This window comes from Nipponia nippon, unplaced genomic scaffold, assembly GCF_047370975.1.
Source record: "Nipponia nippon isolate SJK-2023a ecotype South Korea unplaced genomic scaffold, ASM4737097v1 scaffold_3, whole genome shotgun sequence".
Classification (NCBI taxonomy): domain Eukaryota; kingdom Metazoa; phylum Chordata; class Aves; order Pelecaniformes; family Threskiornithidae; genus Nipponia; species Nipponia nippon.
Window position 1 is genome coordinate 32,559,557 of NW_028262347.1, and position 18,665 is coordinate 32,578,221.

An 18,665-nucleotide genomic window follows, 5' to 3' on the forward strand; every position below is an offset into this window, starting at 1 on the left:
TATGGTGTATTGCATAAACTTAAAATTTACCATGAAGCTTGTTTTTTAAGAGAGAAGAAGTGACATCTAGCCATAAAACATCGAGATCTATTTTTAATCTTGCTGCTGATGGAATGCTGAGTGGCTGCTGGTTATAAAGATCTTTTTCATGCAGGTAGTTTATTTCTCTGTGAATGGAATGTCTTTCAAGATAATTCATAACCCAGTTACATCTCAAGGCCTTTTGTTATTGATGTAGCTATTATCAAGAAGTTTTTTGACAATCAGTTCTTTCTGTATTTTTGATCTCTTGGTCACAGCTTTGTTTGCAGTTTCCACAGCTGTTTGTAGTATTCAAACACGAAGTAGGTTGGAGGTTTTTTGCTTGTTAGGAGTGATAGATATTGCTGCTCACTAAAAAATTATCAACTTTGAACCTCACTGGAGCCTAGCAATTTAATTTGTGGTCTAACAGTAGCCTTTCCTGAAAGCACTAAAAGAAGGTGCTATAAAATGTAGTAGAACTGGAGGTTCTGGCTTTGGGAACAGGTAACAAGGCTTGCCAGTCCAAAAACACAGGATGCCACTCTGGGTAAACACTGTGCCAGAACATCATCATCTGCCTTCGTTCTGCAGCTCCAATTCTTAAAAAACTGTGAGAGATCAGAGGTAGGTCAGTAAGTTTCAACCAGCTGGCCCAGTGCTTAGTCCAGTACTTTATGCTTTGCAAGAAAGTATTTAGTATTACTGAAGACCTCAAGAACTAGGAATGTCACTGTATTCTTTGCTAAAATTTCCCCATACATCCTGTCTAAATCACTCCAGAATCAATTTCCAGCTTTTTGGTTTTATTATGCCTTTCTCTAATAGATTAAAGGACCATTTGGGCTCCAGTATTTCCAACCCATACTTATGTCCAGGATATTACTCAGTCATCTCCTTGGTATGCCAGACAGGTTGAACAAGGAAAGTTCTTGCCATAAGGCATTTTCTCCACTCCATTTGTACATACATGTATCTTTTACATCTCTCCACACTCTTTTTTTTCAGTGTCTTTTAATAAATATCATCCAGCATCATAATTATTTACAGTGTTCCAATATAAGTCATGCTAGTTCCAAGCAAATTTGCTTATTTCTAATGAGCAAGTTCACATGGTAACTGTACTTCTTAGTCATTTAATCCCTAAGGGTCACACAGTTCTTTAACCACAACATTGTCCTGGAAACCCCAGTTAAATTGCTTGTCCTCTGTATCCCCTAGATGCTTTTCAGAGTTGCTGCTTTCCAGAGCGCACCCATTCTGGTTTATGACCTCCGTAATTTATTCCTTTCTGCACTGAATGCCGTGGTTTTCTAAGCATTGAAGAACACTGTGGCCCCTTTGTTCTTATTGTTAATTGTGGGGTTTTTAAAACCAGACTTTTTTCATTTCTAAGTATAGCAGGAGTGATTTTACATTTACTTCCAAATAACAAATATTATCAAGCTGAACAGGTCAAAAACTTCCTGTGAAATGTAATTTCCTTTTCCTTGTCCTTCCCTTGGCATTATTAGATGGGAAATACCTGAGACTTCAGAGCTTTGGTTGTAGCGTTCAGTTGTGTGCCTGCCTGGTAGCACGAACATCAATAAAGTTCTGAAAGGGAAGACGTCAGAAAGGAAGTTTCCTGCATCAAAATGACCCTAAAATATAGTCTCAAAAAGATACTCTTTAAAGTGTCTTCTTGAATTGAAGGAAACTTTTACAATGCCTGCTGTAAGAAGCTAACAAGACCTGTCAGACTTCTGCCACCTGAGTGTTCTTTTAAGATCTATCCTGCGTCTGCTGGGAATTAGGAAGAGCAGCGGGTTTTATATCACATAGAAAATGAAAAATGAAATCTGCAAAATCAGTAACAAAATTTTGTGGTTTAAACACTAAACAACCCTTTAGAACCATCTTCAAGATACAGGTTCAGTTTTGAATACAAAGTTATTCAAAATATCTTCAAAATATATACAGATTTTAGTCCAATTCATTAAATTGTTTCACAACAGCAGAAAATCACTTCCAGATAACCCTTAGAATTTAAAGAATTGATTACTTGATAATGTGATGCCAATGTAAAGTCTTAACTGATTTGATATTTTAAGTCTAATTTTGATACTAGCTTGTTTATGTAGCTTTGATTTGCAAATATTGCTTTGCTCTTTAGTTTAGTATTAATAACTGTAGATTGTTATGTTTTTCACATTTTATTTTAGCTAAATGGTTTAAATCAAATTTATGAGACATAGGATGAGTCACATTTATTTCAGAACATAATGGAGACCCAGGCCTCTTGATATTGGTCACTTAAGACTATCACCTGACCATTTCTCTCTGTATTTCATTCAAATGCATTTGGTTTTCATTGTTGGTTCACATTCTTTGCAGGATAAATACAAATTGCTAAATACAAGCATTTTTATTAAAACCACTAATGATATGTTAGAACAAATAATCTTTAGATGTGCCATGAAGCATAAAACAGTGGTGGTAAAAAAGTATGAGCAATTAATGAAATCATCTGACCTATTATATGTTACAGACATAGCACTATATTATTTTGTGAATAGTAATCTTGTACATTAGTAACTGGTTTCTTCAAACTGTATACTGCAAAACACACATCAAGACAGAGGAAGATCAATGGTAAACAAAGGAAAGAAAATCTGCTTACTCTGTTTTTTATCCTCAGTCTAATCACTTTTCTTCTGATAAGACATGTAGGAAAGTATAAAGTGTATTCTCCACATAATTTACTGGAAGAGTATAGCAGCATGCCTTAATCTCCTCAACTGGAGTCTCAAGTGTCAAATATGATAGCATAGATGAAGAGAGTTTTTCTTTTTGTCTGTATCAATAGATCCATTCTTGACCATGTTACAGTAGTTACAGGCAAAGGGGGTTTTGCTCATGTCAAACAGGAGAAATTTAGCATTTATTCAGTTCTCATGTACAACAGAGGTAAATTAACATACATTATTTATCACTTTATTGCTGATGCTGGGACTGTCATTTGCTCTTTTCCATCCGTGAGAAATGTCCATAGAGTTCAGCTTATAAAGAGTTGAGTAGCCTGCTCAGACCAAGCACATATACACTGCAGTGCTATAATGCAGGAAAAAGCAAGGAGCTTCATTGTTAGGGTAGGTCTTAAAGCTGTCTATGGTACTCGCCCTATTAGGGGAGCTGTTGCCTCCTGGAGTGAAGGTTGCTGCATGTCTTCTGAAGCTCATCTTTTCATGAAAATCACATAGCACTTTATTCCCATAGAAAACCTAACATACCTCTCAAACGCTTAGCTTTCAACATTTTTTATGTCCTAGTATCTGATCTTAATTCTATTTCTACTCTAAGAAAATGTAAAGCCGGAGTTAAATTTGAAAAGTAACAGCTTTGAAATACACACATCAAAATGATCACACAGAAATTATTCCTGATTTCCTGGTCCTGAGGTCCTAAACCATCATATTATTTCCTTTGTTCCACTGTGCTTCTACTCAAATCCTTCAGTCCCCATGCGCCATACTGACAAAGGACTGTATGCGCCTGTCTCTCTTTGTCATCTTGTTTCTGCTTAAGAGTCCAAAGAATGATCTGCAAAAGTTTGGACTTTAGATTCTGTGACAGCTCAGAAATACTGAAATTTTAGCTCTTCAAAATTGCCAATGCATTTCTGTGATTACTATAAAAGAAAAGCCAGATTGCAGCATTAAAATAAACTACTGAATCAAACAGTAATGTAAGATGCCATCTCTCAGTTAAGATAATACTGACTTATTGTCCAATTTCAATATCTTAGAAAACTAATTTTCAGTTATACCATCAGCACAGAAGCTATCATCTGTGCTGTGACCTAGAGTTACTCTGTGTTAATGAGAAGAAAAAGGTGATATATGAAACTGCGTTGTGTAATGCCTGGTGAGTTTAATTATGTATATCAAATATTTTGCAAGCATTGCCCCCATTAGAAGATTTTTTTCATATTATTGGTACTGTAACGAGAATTAGAAAATTTTCTTATCAAAAGGAGACCCCCAAAGTTCTCAAAATGTTTCAGAACATAATTAATATTACAGTACAAATGTTGTACATTTTAAAAATGATTTATTGCAATATTTTGAGAAATAGAAAGACCAAATGACCAAATTTGTGTTGCCAAAATGATTCATTTGACAGATGCGTTAGCAGACCGCAGAATGTGATATACAGCAGTTTTTGGCAGTTATAAGTAGCTGCACCTTTCACATTGCCTTTTTAAATGTACTAATGCATACTGGACTATGTTCTCGTTGTATCTCCATCAGTATAAAAGCACAGAGATGCCAATGAAGATAATGATGCTATTTCATTTTCTGATATTGGTTACTGTGAGTAACATTTTGTCTGTTCTTCTCTTGTCATTTCATCTGTACAACAGGGAGGTAATTTTATCAATTTTTTTTCCAGATAAATTGAATGTGAAAGGTACCTTAAATGCCTCTCCAGTTAAATTAGTTCAATTGACTATTTGAGGCAATTAAGAAAAGTTGAGCACTTTGGGGAAGAGGTCAGGGGAGAAGAATGAAGGCAAACACGGTAGAAAGTATGTGTAAAAGCTAATAGATTAAAGCATCTGTAATTGATTTGCTTTAAAGACATTAATGTGTGGATATTCCTAACTTGTAGATGCACTAACATATCACCTAAGATATCAGAATATATGCTGATTACTTGGCTTTTACTGGGTAGAACAATGTGTGCAGGTGATGATGTGCTTTCCCTTTCCTTACATAATGAGTATATTACTCTTTAGTTGTGGGGCCAGGCAATGAAAAATCAGAACAGTTAATATTGTGTGAGTACTTAACAGTACAATTTGAATGACAAGCCTTGTTTGTTGAGTACTTCTGGTCATATATAACCCCCAAATAAACCTAAATTAATTGAAAAATTAAAATATAATAATAATTCTATTCTTTTACCCAAAAGTTTGGCATCAAGAATTAGGAAGTATTACTCTTTGGCCAAAGTATGAAAAATTTAGGACATAGGGAAAATATTAAAATTTCAGTACATCTTCACAAAGTCTGTTCGAGTTTTAGTAAGCAAAGACAATGGACATTGTAACATCTGAACTCTTTAGTGCTGAAAAACAGGAGTAGTAAGCACGTGAACCCCAACACTACTACATACTACATCTCATACTTTCAAATTAGAGATTTAATCAAAACCAGTAGGATGCACGTTTTGACAAAGGATTATCTCTTTCAGATATACTTTACTGCAGTTTTTATTATACCGGTTTTGTCAGGAGCTCCTAAACAGGGAAAGTCCCTGTCTTGGAGACCACCGTGTTCCTTGGTGGGAACGCTTCCAGGTCCATATCAGAAATGCAGTAAATACAGAATAGCTGTGCAGGACCTGTAGGCAGTTGTTCAACGGGCTCTGTTTTATTGCTTGGAAGAAGGTGGAGTTGCTGCAAGATGTTATGGCATTACTTTGCAATCAACACCTTCTAAATGAGAAGGTTATTTTGATTTCTTGGCTTAATGCCATCCTGAAATAGCATCTGTGAAAGAATACACTCGTATGTTACGTTCAACAGAATAGTTATAAACTAAAACATTTGTAATTATTTGAAATTAGTCTATTGGATTGGAAGTACTTACTAATGCAACTTTGATAACTCCAGAGAAATGTCTTTTTTTGTGGCTGACTTGCCTAAGCTGTATTTATCTACATATCAAAATGTATTTTTTGTCACAACAATATGAAACTTGGAACAAGATCTCTAAAATGCAGTTTTCTAGGCTTCAGTCCTGCCAACTGATGAGTGCCTCCTGTGATTTTGCTGTATGTGTTCATTCTATACTTAAATATTTGCAGACACTTCAGTAGATCAGGCCTTTGGCTCTCATATACCTGTTTGGTTTTTTATTTAACTTTTTTCTCCTTGATACTTAAGAATAAAAACCAAAGCAGAATGATTTAGATGTATCAAATCAAATGCTTCTCTCTTCTGGCTTTATTTATAGACTTATTAATTGCTTAGAAGTGATCTTAAATGGTTCTCTGGATTCAGTCATTAAACTGATTAGTCATACTTTTTATAATGTAATTCTCATACTTCAAACTACTTTCTGTACGCATAAACATTATTGTATTAAAGATAAAATACTGGCATTTTCAGATGTATTGCATTGCAAAGATACAACACTCGTGCACTCGTGGAGCCAATTCTGCACATCTTTGTAGAAATTCAAGGTGAGATGCATCTCACCAAAATTTTTGGTTGTTTTTTTGGGGGCTGCCAAATCCAGTTGCCTGAGAGAGGCGAGGCTGCAGCAGCTCCCTGTGCCCAGGACCAGCAGCAGCGACACTCAGCAGCTCACATAGAGCATGCATACATCTATATGTGGCTGGCCACATATATCAACAGACAGAGAGCAACAGCAGTTGCAAACAGAAACAGCCTCATCCTGTCTGGCTGATCAAGATGAAAGCCTGTTAGTGGAAAGCATGTGTCCGTACATAAATGTGGACCCCTGCAGTAGTTGGCCTTAGGCACTCAGGCTGCCCCAGACCTGGCCCTGGATCCCCAGGTGACCCCAGCTGCCGGCAGCAGCAGCTCCAATACCTGCTCCCAAGCCTCTTACCCTAATTGCTGGCTAGTCCAGCTTGATGTCCGCTGGCGATCACACACTGGCATACGCACCCACACCAGACATATCTACTCCAGTTTCTGCAGTTGCTGGCACCCTGGATACATAGGCCCCTGCGACCTGTGACCCCTTGTCCAATTGCCCCCACTCAGACCCCTCACACACTCTGGTCTCTCCAGTTGCTGCCACCACGAGTACCTCGGTCCCTTGGGCTCGTAGTCCCACCCCAGTGGTGGCACTTACACGTCCGTACACACACATGCACACAGAATAGGGAGCCCCTCACCCAGGAAATTAGTCACAGATGGAATTTAATAAGAAAACAGGACATGCTTAGGTGATCGGGCCAGACAAGTGTACTGATCACCCATTGCTGATACGCAACTGGGCCCTCTTGTCCCCTTACCTGTCCATTTTCCCACTTTTGTTCCTCCCCAATCCACCTTGATTTCATAGAATCATAGAACCATAGAATGTCCTGAGTTGGAAGGGACCCAAAAGGATCATCGAGTCCAACTCCTGTCCCCGCATAGGACAACCCCAAAAATCACACCATATGTCTGAGGGTGTTTTCCAAATGCTTCTTGAATATTGTCAGGCTCGGCGCCATGACTGCCTCCCAGGGGAGCTTGTTCCAGTGCTCTACTACCCTCTGGGTGAAGAACCTTTTCCTAATATCCAACCTGAACCTCCCCCGGCATATCTTCCTGCCGTTCCCTCGGGTCCTATCATTGGTCGCCAGGGAGAAGAGATCAGCGCCTGCCCCTCCTCCTTCCCTCGTGAGGAAGCTGTAGGCTGCGATGAGGTCTCCCCTCAGTCTCCTCTCCTCCAGGCTGAACAGACCAAGTGACTTCAGCCGCTCCTCGTTCGGCTTCCCCTCTAAACCCTTCACCATCTTTGTGGCTCTCCCCTGGACACTCTCTAGTAGCTTTGTATCCTTTTTGTACTGTGGCGACCAAAGCTGCACACAGTACTCGGGATGAGGCCACACCAGTGCAGGGTAGAGTGGGACAGTCACCCCCCTCGACCGGCTGGCAATGCAGTGCTTGATGCACCCCAGGACACGGTTGGCCCTCCTGGCTTCTGGGACACACCGTTGGCTCATGTTCAACTTGCCGTTGCCCAGAACCACCAGATCCCTCTCCGCGGGGCTGCTCTCCAGCCTCTCGTTCCCCAGTCTGTATGTACATTTAATTTAAGTGCAATCAGGACATCAATATTCTTTCTGATTAGCATGGGATGATGTGATGTCTCTCAGGTGTAGCAGTTTTGACACAGGGATGCATCTAAAGGCTGTTCTGATGGTATACATCCATGTGTCCCCCCTTGCTGGCTAAGTGTTAAGAGAAATTTCTGTAGATGCTGTGTGCCTCTGAGGCTATACTGGGGTTGATAGAAAATATGTGCATGAAAAGTATCAACTGATAATTAGCAGGCAATAAACTAAGCTTTCAAAAAATGTTGGTTTTTTTTTTTTCCCCAAAAAAATTTGAAGACTACAGAAACAATGCTTTAGTTGCAGGTAATGAAACCAATAGTAACCATCATTTGTCTTTTAAAATCCTTCAGGATGCAACTAAGTCTAGCTCATAAGTAAATGTCCTTGAAAAGCAGTCTTTAAAACACAGAGGATCTTTGAAATGGTGGATGGCAGCTCAAACCTGTAAAAAATGCCCATGGATCTCACCAATAGCTATTCTGAAATGTGTAAGCTTAAAACCAAAAGGCACAAATAACGTATTATTCCAAAATCCACCAGCAAATTCTAGTAAACATTGAATTGATTTTCCTTTTTTCTCCTTTTTGCAGCTGCTAGTCTGATTTCGAACTGTTTATTCACAGGATGAAAGAGATGTTTTTAAGCATTCTCAACAGTTCCAAGTGATTGATGTAAATTTAAAAAAAAGCTACTCTGATTTAAAGAGAGTTGCTAGGAAACATGCAGTTTGAAGATGAAATCTCCCACTGAGCTTGTCTTTGGCTGTACAATAGGAAGTATGTTATAGGGTATCCTGAGTTACAGATTATATGGATAAACTGTTACATTTTTATGGATATAAGTACATCTGCTATGAACTTATTGAATACACAATTCATTCTCGTATCTTCATTTACTGATGAATAACAAGGTATTACTACATTCAAGAAAACGTGAAAATCAGATAGAAAATGCCAAGGGTGTGATAAAGATTTTCATACAATCTTGTTTCATTTTTCTGAAACGTCAAATGAATTTTTTCTTAGAAATGGACCTATTTAAGATTTAATTTCAAGATGATGTTCTGAGTAGTCTGTTCTTTTCTTTTAAAAACTTTAAGAAAATTGAAACTCCAAAAGATAACAACAATTATACACTTAATTCTACTGGAGAAGTTAATGGTTTTTGTCCCTTGAAAGCTGTTGGCCAAAGTAACCAAAAAATCCTCTCTATTCTATGAAAGAATGCCTAGTTTTAATAATGGATATTTATTTGTATTCATGGCTGATTTTTTTTTCATGCTGGTTTTAGAGCATTGTGTGTGTTTGGTCATCTTGGAGTCAAAGTTAAACTAATTAGGCTTTAAGACACAAAGGGAAGCTACTTGTAAGCATAGGAACAGAGTAGTATGCTGTTCTGCGTGATGCTCGGTGCTTGGCAGGAGGTTTACTGATTTTTGTTTGCTGAAATTTTTTACCAGGCAATCTTTAAGCAGCAAAGCCCTTAGAGCATGCTTTCAGAAAAGTGCGAGTAATGCTTGTGAGTTACGGCAGCAGTAAGTGATCTTTTTCTTATTTATTACCTTAGAAGAAAGAACAGCCAGTTGCTGATGGAGCAAACGGTGTGAATAGGGACTTGGAGGACTGGCTGCCTGACCCTTTGCTGCTGACATGATGATTAAAGACAATGTTTAAGTACCACTAAGCAACACTTCATTATCTAAAGGTATTTCAAAACCAAACCTTTTTGCAGCTCAATGACTCAAGAAAAGTAACCAAACTGTATTCATAATTAATAGTAAAGCTGAGTTGTTGATCTTACCACAAATTAGAAGATGCCTAACCTTCCTAAAAAAATATGTTTGTAATAGCAATACTAAATGACCCTTTGTTACAGAGTCGTTCATTAACTGCAAGATGAGATAGATGCATGACTGCTGTAAAACCCTTGTAGGGAAAAGAATTAATGTTGAGTCATAATGAATCTGTGGATGCAAGTAAGAAAAATAAGACATCTCATTAGTTGCATGAACTATCTGAGAGGACAAAATAACAGAAAGCCAAAACAAAGAGTGAAAAAATGAAAATGGGACGGATGATGTAGCAGGCAAGCAAAGAAAAGTCCCATAGGGCTTCTTAATTGCCTAACAAAAAAGCAAAAGTGCCTACTGAGCAACTGACTGAAGAAGTTACTGATTCTCAAGGTCTGAATTCTTTGATGTGTAAATATAAAGGAAGCAGGAGAGTTAAATTCACAGTGTGATTAACTATCAGCGTGTTGTCCTACTTGAAAAAATGATGCATTAGAAAATTGCCACGGAAAACAGACATCTTGTAACAGTAAGGTTGCCATTCAGATCCCTGGTACCTTCTGTGTCTTATAACAATCTTCTGCCAATATATTTGATGTTTTTGTTTCTTGTTATAGGCGCTATGTTTTCTTGCTTTGTAGAATAGGCACTATTGCTTTCAAATGCAAAAGGCATGGCTCAAAACACATCTAGAGAAGGAATTTAATGTCTTTTTGGTGCTTGATTCTTGGAGAGAAGTCACAGCTTCCAAAGAAGGGGGCAGGAAGGGGAGAAAAAGGGTGACTCTGAGCCAGAGTATATTGCGGATCATCAGTATGCCAGGACGTTAGTTCTTTTAAGCCTATCAACATGAGACTTTAAGTGGAAAAGAAGGCACGAAGAGTAAATTTATAAATATTTGTAAAAGAATGGAAGTTTTTTATTGCACTCCAAAGTTAAGGTTTCCCATTGAAACTTGGGCCAAGCCCTGTAACAACCCTGGAGTCCTCATCACCTCCGAGACATTGGTTCTTTGTGTTTCCAAGTCAGTGTTTATTAAGCAAAAATACAGAGTTGGTTGAATTGTCCACTAGTGATAGAATCACTTATTCATTTAGCTTGTCTAAATATATTAATGAACTGATCCTGGGGGGGGGGGGGGGGGGGGGGTATTTATTTATTTAGCACCTGTAAGCGGTAGAAAAAAATTTTTTTAGTAATTGGGGGCAGGGATTAGACTGCTCTTTGCTCCAGCTTGGTGGTTAGTTGTTATGTTTTGCATGTTGTGCTTGAAAGTGTAAATTCTGTTCAGGAAGAGTATCTTATTTATGGGCCATCAAATTGATGGCTTTCTTAGCTGGCTTTAATTCATGTGAAATGGAGAGAGTAGCTACATTCTTTAAGTAGGACAATGTGGAAAATATTAGAAGCATGACTGTTTGGACCAGTGGGCAGTATTGGGGGCAGTGGGTTTGAACTTGCGTTTCCACTTGAACAAATCTGGCAAAAACAAAGAGTCTAATTATAGAAATCAAAGATGGTCAAAAGGAAACGAAGTGTTTCTACAAGCCTTTGTGAAGGGAACTAAAGCCACTTTTGGACTCTAAGAGATAGCCAGCTATCATCAAAAATCTTCTGTAGACGCAGCAGTGCTATAAGAGCAGGGCTGGCTTGGAAGTTTACTTACAGTAATCCCAGACCACTGTAATGAGATAAATCTGTGCAGTGGTAAGGAACTTGACTGTCATCACCTTTTCGATAATAGAAAAGACTACGAAACACTAGTGGCTAAGGTATTGGTTTCAGAAGTAAATCAAGGGGTTGTGGGTGACGGTTGAGAAGCCAGACTTTTGAATAAGATGTAGTGCCCCTTCTAATGACTGATCGCAAAATTAAATGCAAAGACAAAAATAGTAGAAAAGGACAAAGGGTGATACAATAAATAATACGCAATGTACATCATTATTTTTGTTAAATTCAAAAGTTTCTTGGTAATTCTAAATACTGAGCAACTAATAAGATTTATGAGGAGTTAGTTATCACAGCAAAAAATGCCAACTTTTATAAGAATATCAAGATAATGAGCAATTAGATGCTTACTAAAATCACTAAAAGAGCCTGAAGTAAAAACAAATACAAAACACTGATTAAGTTCAACTATTGTGTGGCTCCTAAAAGGCTTTGGTTCTGACGTGCCACTGTGTTAATTTGCTAGTGAATTATTGCAATTATATGTATTCATGTTTTGAAAAAGGGTGGAGAACCAGAGATTTCTTCTAGATTGTTGTATCTATTTATAGTCTAATTTGGTCGGAATCTCTACCAATTCTAAAACTTGAATGTGTATAATTATCATAATATACCAGGAAATGAGAATCGTAACAAGCAACTTGATTTACCTCTCCTAGCTAAGTGTACCAAGCCAGAGCTCCTAAATGCTTTCCTTTGCTCCTTCTCTGCCTGTTCAGCACTTGGGGTTCCTGAGAGGAGCCCTGAGCAGATGTTGGGGGCTGATGCAGTGATCACACTGCTCCCACGCTGAAAGCCTCAGCGAGGGAGGGACAGGGAAGATCTTGCCATGGTAAACGTTGAGATTTACTGACAGAGGCGACTGCTAATCCTCATGTACCTTCGTCTACCTACATCCCCATCTCCATTGCTTTCCCTCTCTGCCCTTCTCTCTGACTGCCCTTTTGGGTCGGTTTATTGCTTCCATCCTCCCACACATCATGTACATGTCCCACATGACATCCCTCCCCTCTGTAACACTGAGTTCTGTTTCTTTGCTTCCTCTTCACGCCTTTAACGTCCCTCACTGTTGCTTCGCTTTCACTTGTCTGTTCCCAGTCCTTGATTTCAAATCGAGTAGATTATGTAGCCTATTTGCACCACTCTTGATCTTATGATCTTTATGCAACTGACTTCTATTACCTGTTCTTTGTAATGTCTTTTTGTGTCTACATTATGAATGCTTTATGTCCTTGCAAAGTGATGATGTTATCTACATGTTTGGATTAAGTAGGGAAGTAATGGAAAACACTGGCTGTTTTCATAGCTGTAAAACAAGTGTCTTTTTCTCCTTAATGAATGCTGAAGTGTGTGGTGAAGACCTGAAAAAAGCCACACAGAAAATGGAAAAAAATGTAGACATTTTCCTAAAGTGCATTTTGAGAGATTAAAGAATCCTTACAATTGGGTAGTGCAGAGAGAGGTAGGTCTGCCCTTGTGTCCTGGGAACACCTCTCATCCTAATGAAGCATCACAAGACACTGCAAGTGTTCTGGGAGGTCCCTGTGTTCAAAATGGAACGTGCTTCCTATTCAGCAGCCAACATCCCAGTTTTCCCCCACCTCCTTTGGGAGGGCTGCACTCCAGACAGCTCACCAGAAGTTTTCTTGAATCTAGCAAGGCAAAGGCCCTGTAGTGGTGACTGGCTCTTTTGGGAAACTGAACAGTCAAAAGGGACCTAAATGTGTTAATGAGCATTAGATAGTAATTAAAGTTGACACAGTTGCAGTTAAATGCCTGCTCGTTTTATTACATATTTTAAAAATGTCATACTCGTTTGCTAAAATTATGATTCTTTGCTGTGAGAAAAGAAGGGTAGTATACTGTGCAGACTAAAAGGAGTACATCCAGGCACGCAATCACTCTCTGCTTTTACAGAGGAGAAAAGTGAGTCGTACTAATGACTGTTCTTTTGTTCGAGAATGGTTTTTACTTAGGCAACAATATCCTTCTCACTCTGCGAAGAAAAAAGGGTGAGAGCTGTAAAGCAAAAGAGGCAGTAGATAATGCCGCGTGAGCATTGCAGCCCATGGTGCTGCCTCCAGCGCCAGTGCTGCTGCCTCAAATAAGCCTGGACTCACCCTTGGGCAGCTGGGTGGTAACATCATGCACAGCCGTACTGCTTCAGACATACAGATGATAACCTGCTTGCTGTCTCATCTCGTAGCAGGCAGTTCTGCCAAAATGCAGCAGAGCAACGTGAAGCAGCCTCACTTCTCGTCCACCAGCTGAGATAAATCAGGAGGGATGGATGTGCTATGTATACAGAACCCACTCATCTGAAGAAGTGAGAGCAAGGAAAGGATTTTAATCCTGGAAGGGTGGATATTTTTGTATCTGAATAAAATGAAGTATTTATAGCATTTACTGACACAATTTTTATTTACTGTAATTTGAACCACTGTTCAAACCATTTTTTACTGATCTAACAGAAAGGCATTTTTGGACAGCTAGAGGACAAGGTAACTTTCCCAAATCAAACCTAGATTCTGCAAAAGAGAGGGAGGAGGGATCATCTGCCTGCAGTGCCTGTAATGTCAGAGAGAGAACACAGGTTTACTCTTAACAGTTTCATCTATCAATACATTTGAACACAGTTATTATCACCATGAGTTACTGTGTAATTACTGTTGTTCCCAACAGAGTTCCTGTTTCATTGCTGTTTAATTATGTGCATTATTTCAGCGTAACCGTGCAATTTAACTCATGTCATTTGGAAATAAATGTTCTAGGCGAGGCAGTGTCATAACACAAGAAGCTTCATAGCCAAGATATGTTTCCTGGAAAAGTATACAAAGTCATTTGTTGATGTAGCCTACCACTGTCTTTTGGAGGAATCGTATAGACACAGTAGTGTCATTTAAGGTAGATGCCTGAAATAGTTGTGAATATCCTTTGTGTAACAGGGTCTGAAGAAACTTTAGTGCCAACAGAAGCAGGAGGCTAAAGATGTTTAGTAAATTCTTCCCCTTGGATCCAGCTACAGTAAGCATATGCATTTGTTGCCAACATAGCAGCCTTTTTCCAGGGAATATTTCTAAATAAATCTCAGTTCTGGGGATCGCTGTTTAGCTCTTGCATGTGTTTTGATGAGCACTCTTTTCATGTAACAGCCATAATTTTAGGGTCATGGCAACTAATACAGTTTTGAGCTGTTTGTTAAAGATTTCATCTCCAAAAAAAAAGGAAAAATGTGAGGTGCAACAGCTTCTGTAATTTCTGAGCCAAATAGATTCTCTTGTGATATTTCTTGCTGTTTTCCTACACTATGAGTTTAATAAAACACCCCATGAAACTCTCTTCTAAGGAAAGCTCACTATCTATCTGAGGCATGTTCAGATAAACGTCGTCTCAGTGTTATTCTGAGGAGGAGGGGACAAGTGTAAGGCCCCAATGGCCGAGCTGTGTTCCTAGCCACCTCGAGGAGAGACATGAGACACACACACTGAGACAGGCCTGTCCGGCAGCAAGTCAAACCAGAGGCTCTCTGTTAATCAGAGCAGCATTTATCCCAAGCATACTTAGGGAGTCAGGTTTGTTTGTACATGTGCTGTGAAATTCATAACTGCCCGTTTCTTGGTGTTGGAGGTGGGAAACAGGTCAATGTCAAAACAAGATCTAAAAAATTTGGATTTTGGAAAAAGAGAACAATTTAGTAAAAATTTTGACCTGGAAAGAGCAAGAGTCTTGGTAAAAGGTAGAAGCCACTATCGGAGTCATCAGTACTTGGCATGGGAGGCCGGAAAACATTAGCATCAAGATTACATCTTGCAAAAAGTGACAATGCCATATTAGCATGCAACACGTCCTAGGATGCATGTTACTGAAGGGTATTCAAGTATGTATAAGCATATTTAATAATGGAATAGTAACAAAAAGAATATACTGAGAGGAATGAATAATATCGGCATGCACCTGAGATACAACAATATTCTGTCAGTGATAAGCTGGAAGCCTTGCTTTGTGTGAAGGTCGTAACTTACACCAGTGCTACAGCAGAACCAATCAAGAGAAGAAGTATGAACAAGGTGTGATGGATGTAAAGGATGCATTTATATATTCATAGCAAGAAATCCATTAAACAAAATGGAAGATTGCACACTGCAAACATGATGACGCATTGCCCTAAAGAAATAGATAACAGCCACCAAGCAGAAAGAAAAAGCTAGCAAAATATCCTGATTGAAAGAAGTAAAAAATGTTATAGAAGTAAAGTATTCTGGAAAATGGTATCTAAAATTTTAAAATATTCAAAAGAAGCTGCATGTTTCTTTAGCTTCATTTTAGTATATATACAGGCAGAGTTTCTTCCATAGGGAAAAGAGAAGACTTCAAATACAACATTGCAATAATGATTATATTCAACATTTCAAAGGAAACTCATAAAAATTAATACCGCCTTTCCAGAGGATCACGAATTGTATGTTACAGGTTTAAAAGGAATGATATACTAGACAAAATAAATGAATCCTGAAAGAGATTCATGTACTTCGGTTTCACTGTAATTTTCTTTTTACAGATTTTGAAATCATTAACTGTAATGTACTATTTACTGAGATGAAGGAGGATAGAATCTGGACTTTCCTCATTTTATTGCAAACTGTAATATTTTAATATTTCTTATAATGTGAAGTGTTCACAGAGAGAGCATCTGGCTTAAGAAATTTTGGTTTAGGAAGATGAGTCTAAAAGAGGATGTTCAGTATTAACATTTACCATATTACTTACTGTCACTGGAAGATCTGAGTACTCTTAAGCAGTGTGCTCTCCGAATAAAAGAGATCACAAATTTGATCCAGCAAATTTGATAATGCATTTATTATTCAAAAGATTCTATCCTGTATTAACTGTGAAGTATTCAGTTTAGATAGATAATATGGCAAGTGAAATGTGATATGAGATAAAGCCTTATATCAGAATTATTCACTCCTTTTTCTTTCTCTCTAATCAGGTATTTTTAGCTCTCTGAATGCTGGTGTTGCAAGGCACAATTCCTTTTGGGATAATCACTGAACAGAAGATAACCATGTGGCTCTTCATCTATCATCTTATTACACCCTGTTTCATCTTCTGCCTGGCAGGTAAGATGACCTCCCATGTTAATTCATTTAACTAACTGTTGTCAGTTTTATGCATTTCAAGGTCAGTTATGCTATTTGTATGGCTTTAATTTATTTGTGCAGATACAATGAGTTACTTAATGTGAATGATGAAGCTATAAGGAAACGTACTTAACTACAGTGGACACCATAATTAAAAGCTTGAGAAAATACAGATCTGGACTTTAAATTTGGTTTTGTCTACTTTAATTATTTCTTTAGATTATAAAAATATACCAACCATCTATTTGTGCACAGATGATCAACACGATGAGAAGAATGGGAATGTGCCCACATGAAGAAGCACTACACACAAAATTATATTATATAGACACCATGTAAAATCCATAAAATCAGCATCCTACCAGCACAATATAGTGGTAGTTTTCATAATACACTGGGGCAATGCTGCGTATACTGACTTTAATTTGAAATTACATATGGGAAAACTTTTCATAAAGAGAGATGGGACCATGAACATTAAAACTTTCAGGAGTCATATTTCTAATATCTGAAATGTTAGAGATGTTTGTACCTGAAATTTTGCTTCAGTTCTAAGAGATGGAAGGGCTCTTTGGAAAGTAAAAATTCAGAATTAAAATCTAGTTACTGTTCCAACTGTTCTGAACAACTTTGAAATTTTTAAAGCCTGTTTCAGACTTCTATGCCAATTTAAATTAATGCTGTTTTTTAGTTGCTATCAGGAATTAGATTGCCAGCATAAGTGAGCTGTTCTCAAGAAAGAAAACATTTTGCTTATGTACAGACATAAGGGAAGGACAATTTGGTTATTTTCAAGGTAGGCTGTAGATCTTACCCTACTTTGAGGAGAAAGTTACTCATAAAGCTAGTTCTACTGCATTTCATAAAATATTCCTGTTTTTCTCTGGGTTCTTTTATTAATGAGTCCCTAACTGAAACAGGCTGTTCATAGTCTTGCTTAATCTGTCCTACCATTTCAGACATTGCCTTGATTTCACTATCATGAGATCATATTGTTTGTATTATTGAATCAAAAAATCTGATTAATACTGTGATGTAGGCTCGTTGCCTTTACGAAATTACTCCGTAGCTCACAGGAGTGCTTTTTGGTTTAGTGAGAACACTATTTTATTTTATGAAGGGTTTGAACTTAGCTATTTATTCCATGTCTGAGTTTTCTAGAGGATATACTGATAGGTAATAAAAATCAAGACCTTTAAAGTGTTTTGATCTCATGCGTACAATGTATTTATTATGTGTTTCAAGGGTGTTTTCTTTGTTAAGATATGAGGGTTGGTGGTAGCACCAAAATTAAAAATTAAAATTAATCACTTTAAATTACTACTGGGCTTTTCCTGAAAAAAGGCTCTCAACTACCATCAGTAATGTTACACATGTGATTTCACTCTGAACATGGTGACAGCAAACAAAATTGTCAGCTGCAGTATCCAAGCAAGTGCTGGACATTGGTTGATAAAAAAGTTGAGTCAATCACTGAGAACAAATGTGCAGTTGATTTCTTAATGGAAAAGGCCAGATGATTAATGCTACTTCTTGTGTATTATGCACATTGCAGTTATGCCCAGAAGCCAGAAATCTTGTCACCAGAATGCACCTCATGGCAGGTGCCTTGGAATGACATGAGAAGATTGTGTGCTGTGAGTGTCATGAGTAAATGACATAGGAAGAACAAAGATGGGTGTGATGATATTGCATGCGGTTGGAGTATGCATTGATATATTCATAGCAATGTTAGTTTAATCTTTCACTTGACTGTAATTGGCTATGTTAGGCGATGATTCCTGTAAGAAGAATAGGAGACATTGGTGTGAAGGGTTTTGAATGGGGCGAGGTTCTAGTAGTGCTGTTCCCAGTTCAGAGAAACTGCCTAACTTATCTTCTGTTATGCAATAAATCCAGGACTTGCTTGTATTTTTCATCAAAAGCCAAAGATAAGACCTACCACCATCTCTAAAGATATGGCACCATCCTCCAATGTGGAAGATTTGTAGTCTCATACAATCAGAGGCAGTTTGTTATTTCTGGTGTATTATTGCAAGGCTGAGTAGCACACACTCACTGCTCTCGAACCTGCTCTACTTTGCATAAATAATTAAATATCCATTTGAGTTGAGAGAAAGTCTGCTTCTGTCATCTAG

General features: G+C 38.0%; 1 protein-coding gene across 1 annotated transcript in view; it reads left to right on the forward strand.

The window, feature by feature from the left end:
- CNTN1 (contactin 1) overlaps nucleotides 1-18,665 on the forward strand; it is a 270,079-nt gene that overhangs the window by 152,547 nt on the left and 98,867 nt on the right. Inside the window, exon 3 of the mRNA XM_087766507.1 lies at nucleotides 16,377-16,506. Coding sequence (XP_087622633.1) covers nucleotides 16,395-16,506 — 112 coding nt within the window. The 5' untranslated portion in view covers nucleotides 16,377-16,394. The remainder of the gene's footprint in view (nucleotides 1-16,376; nucleotides 16,507-18,665) is intronic.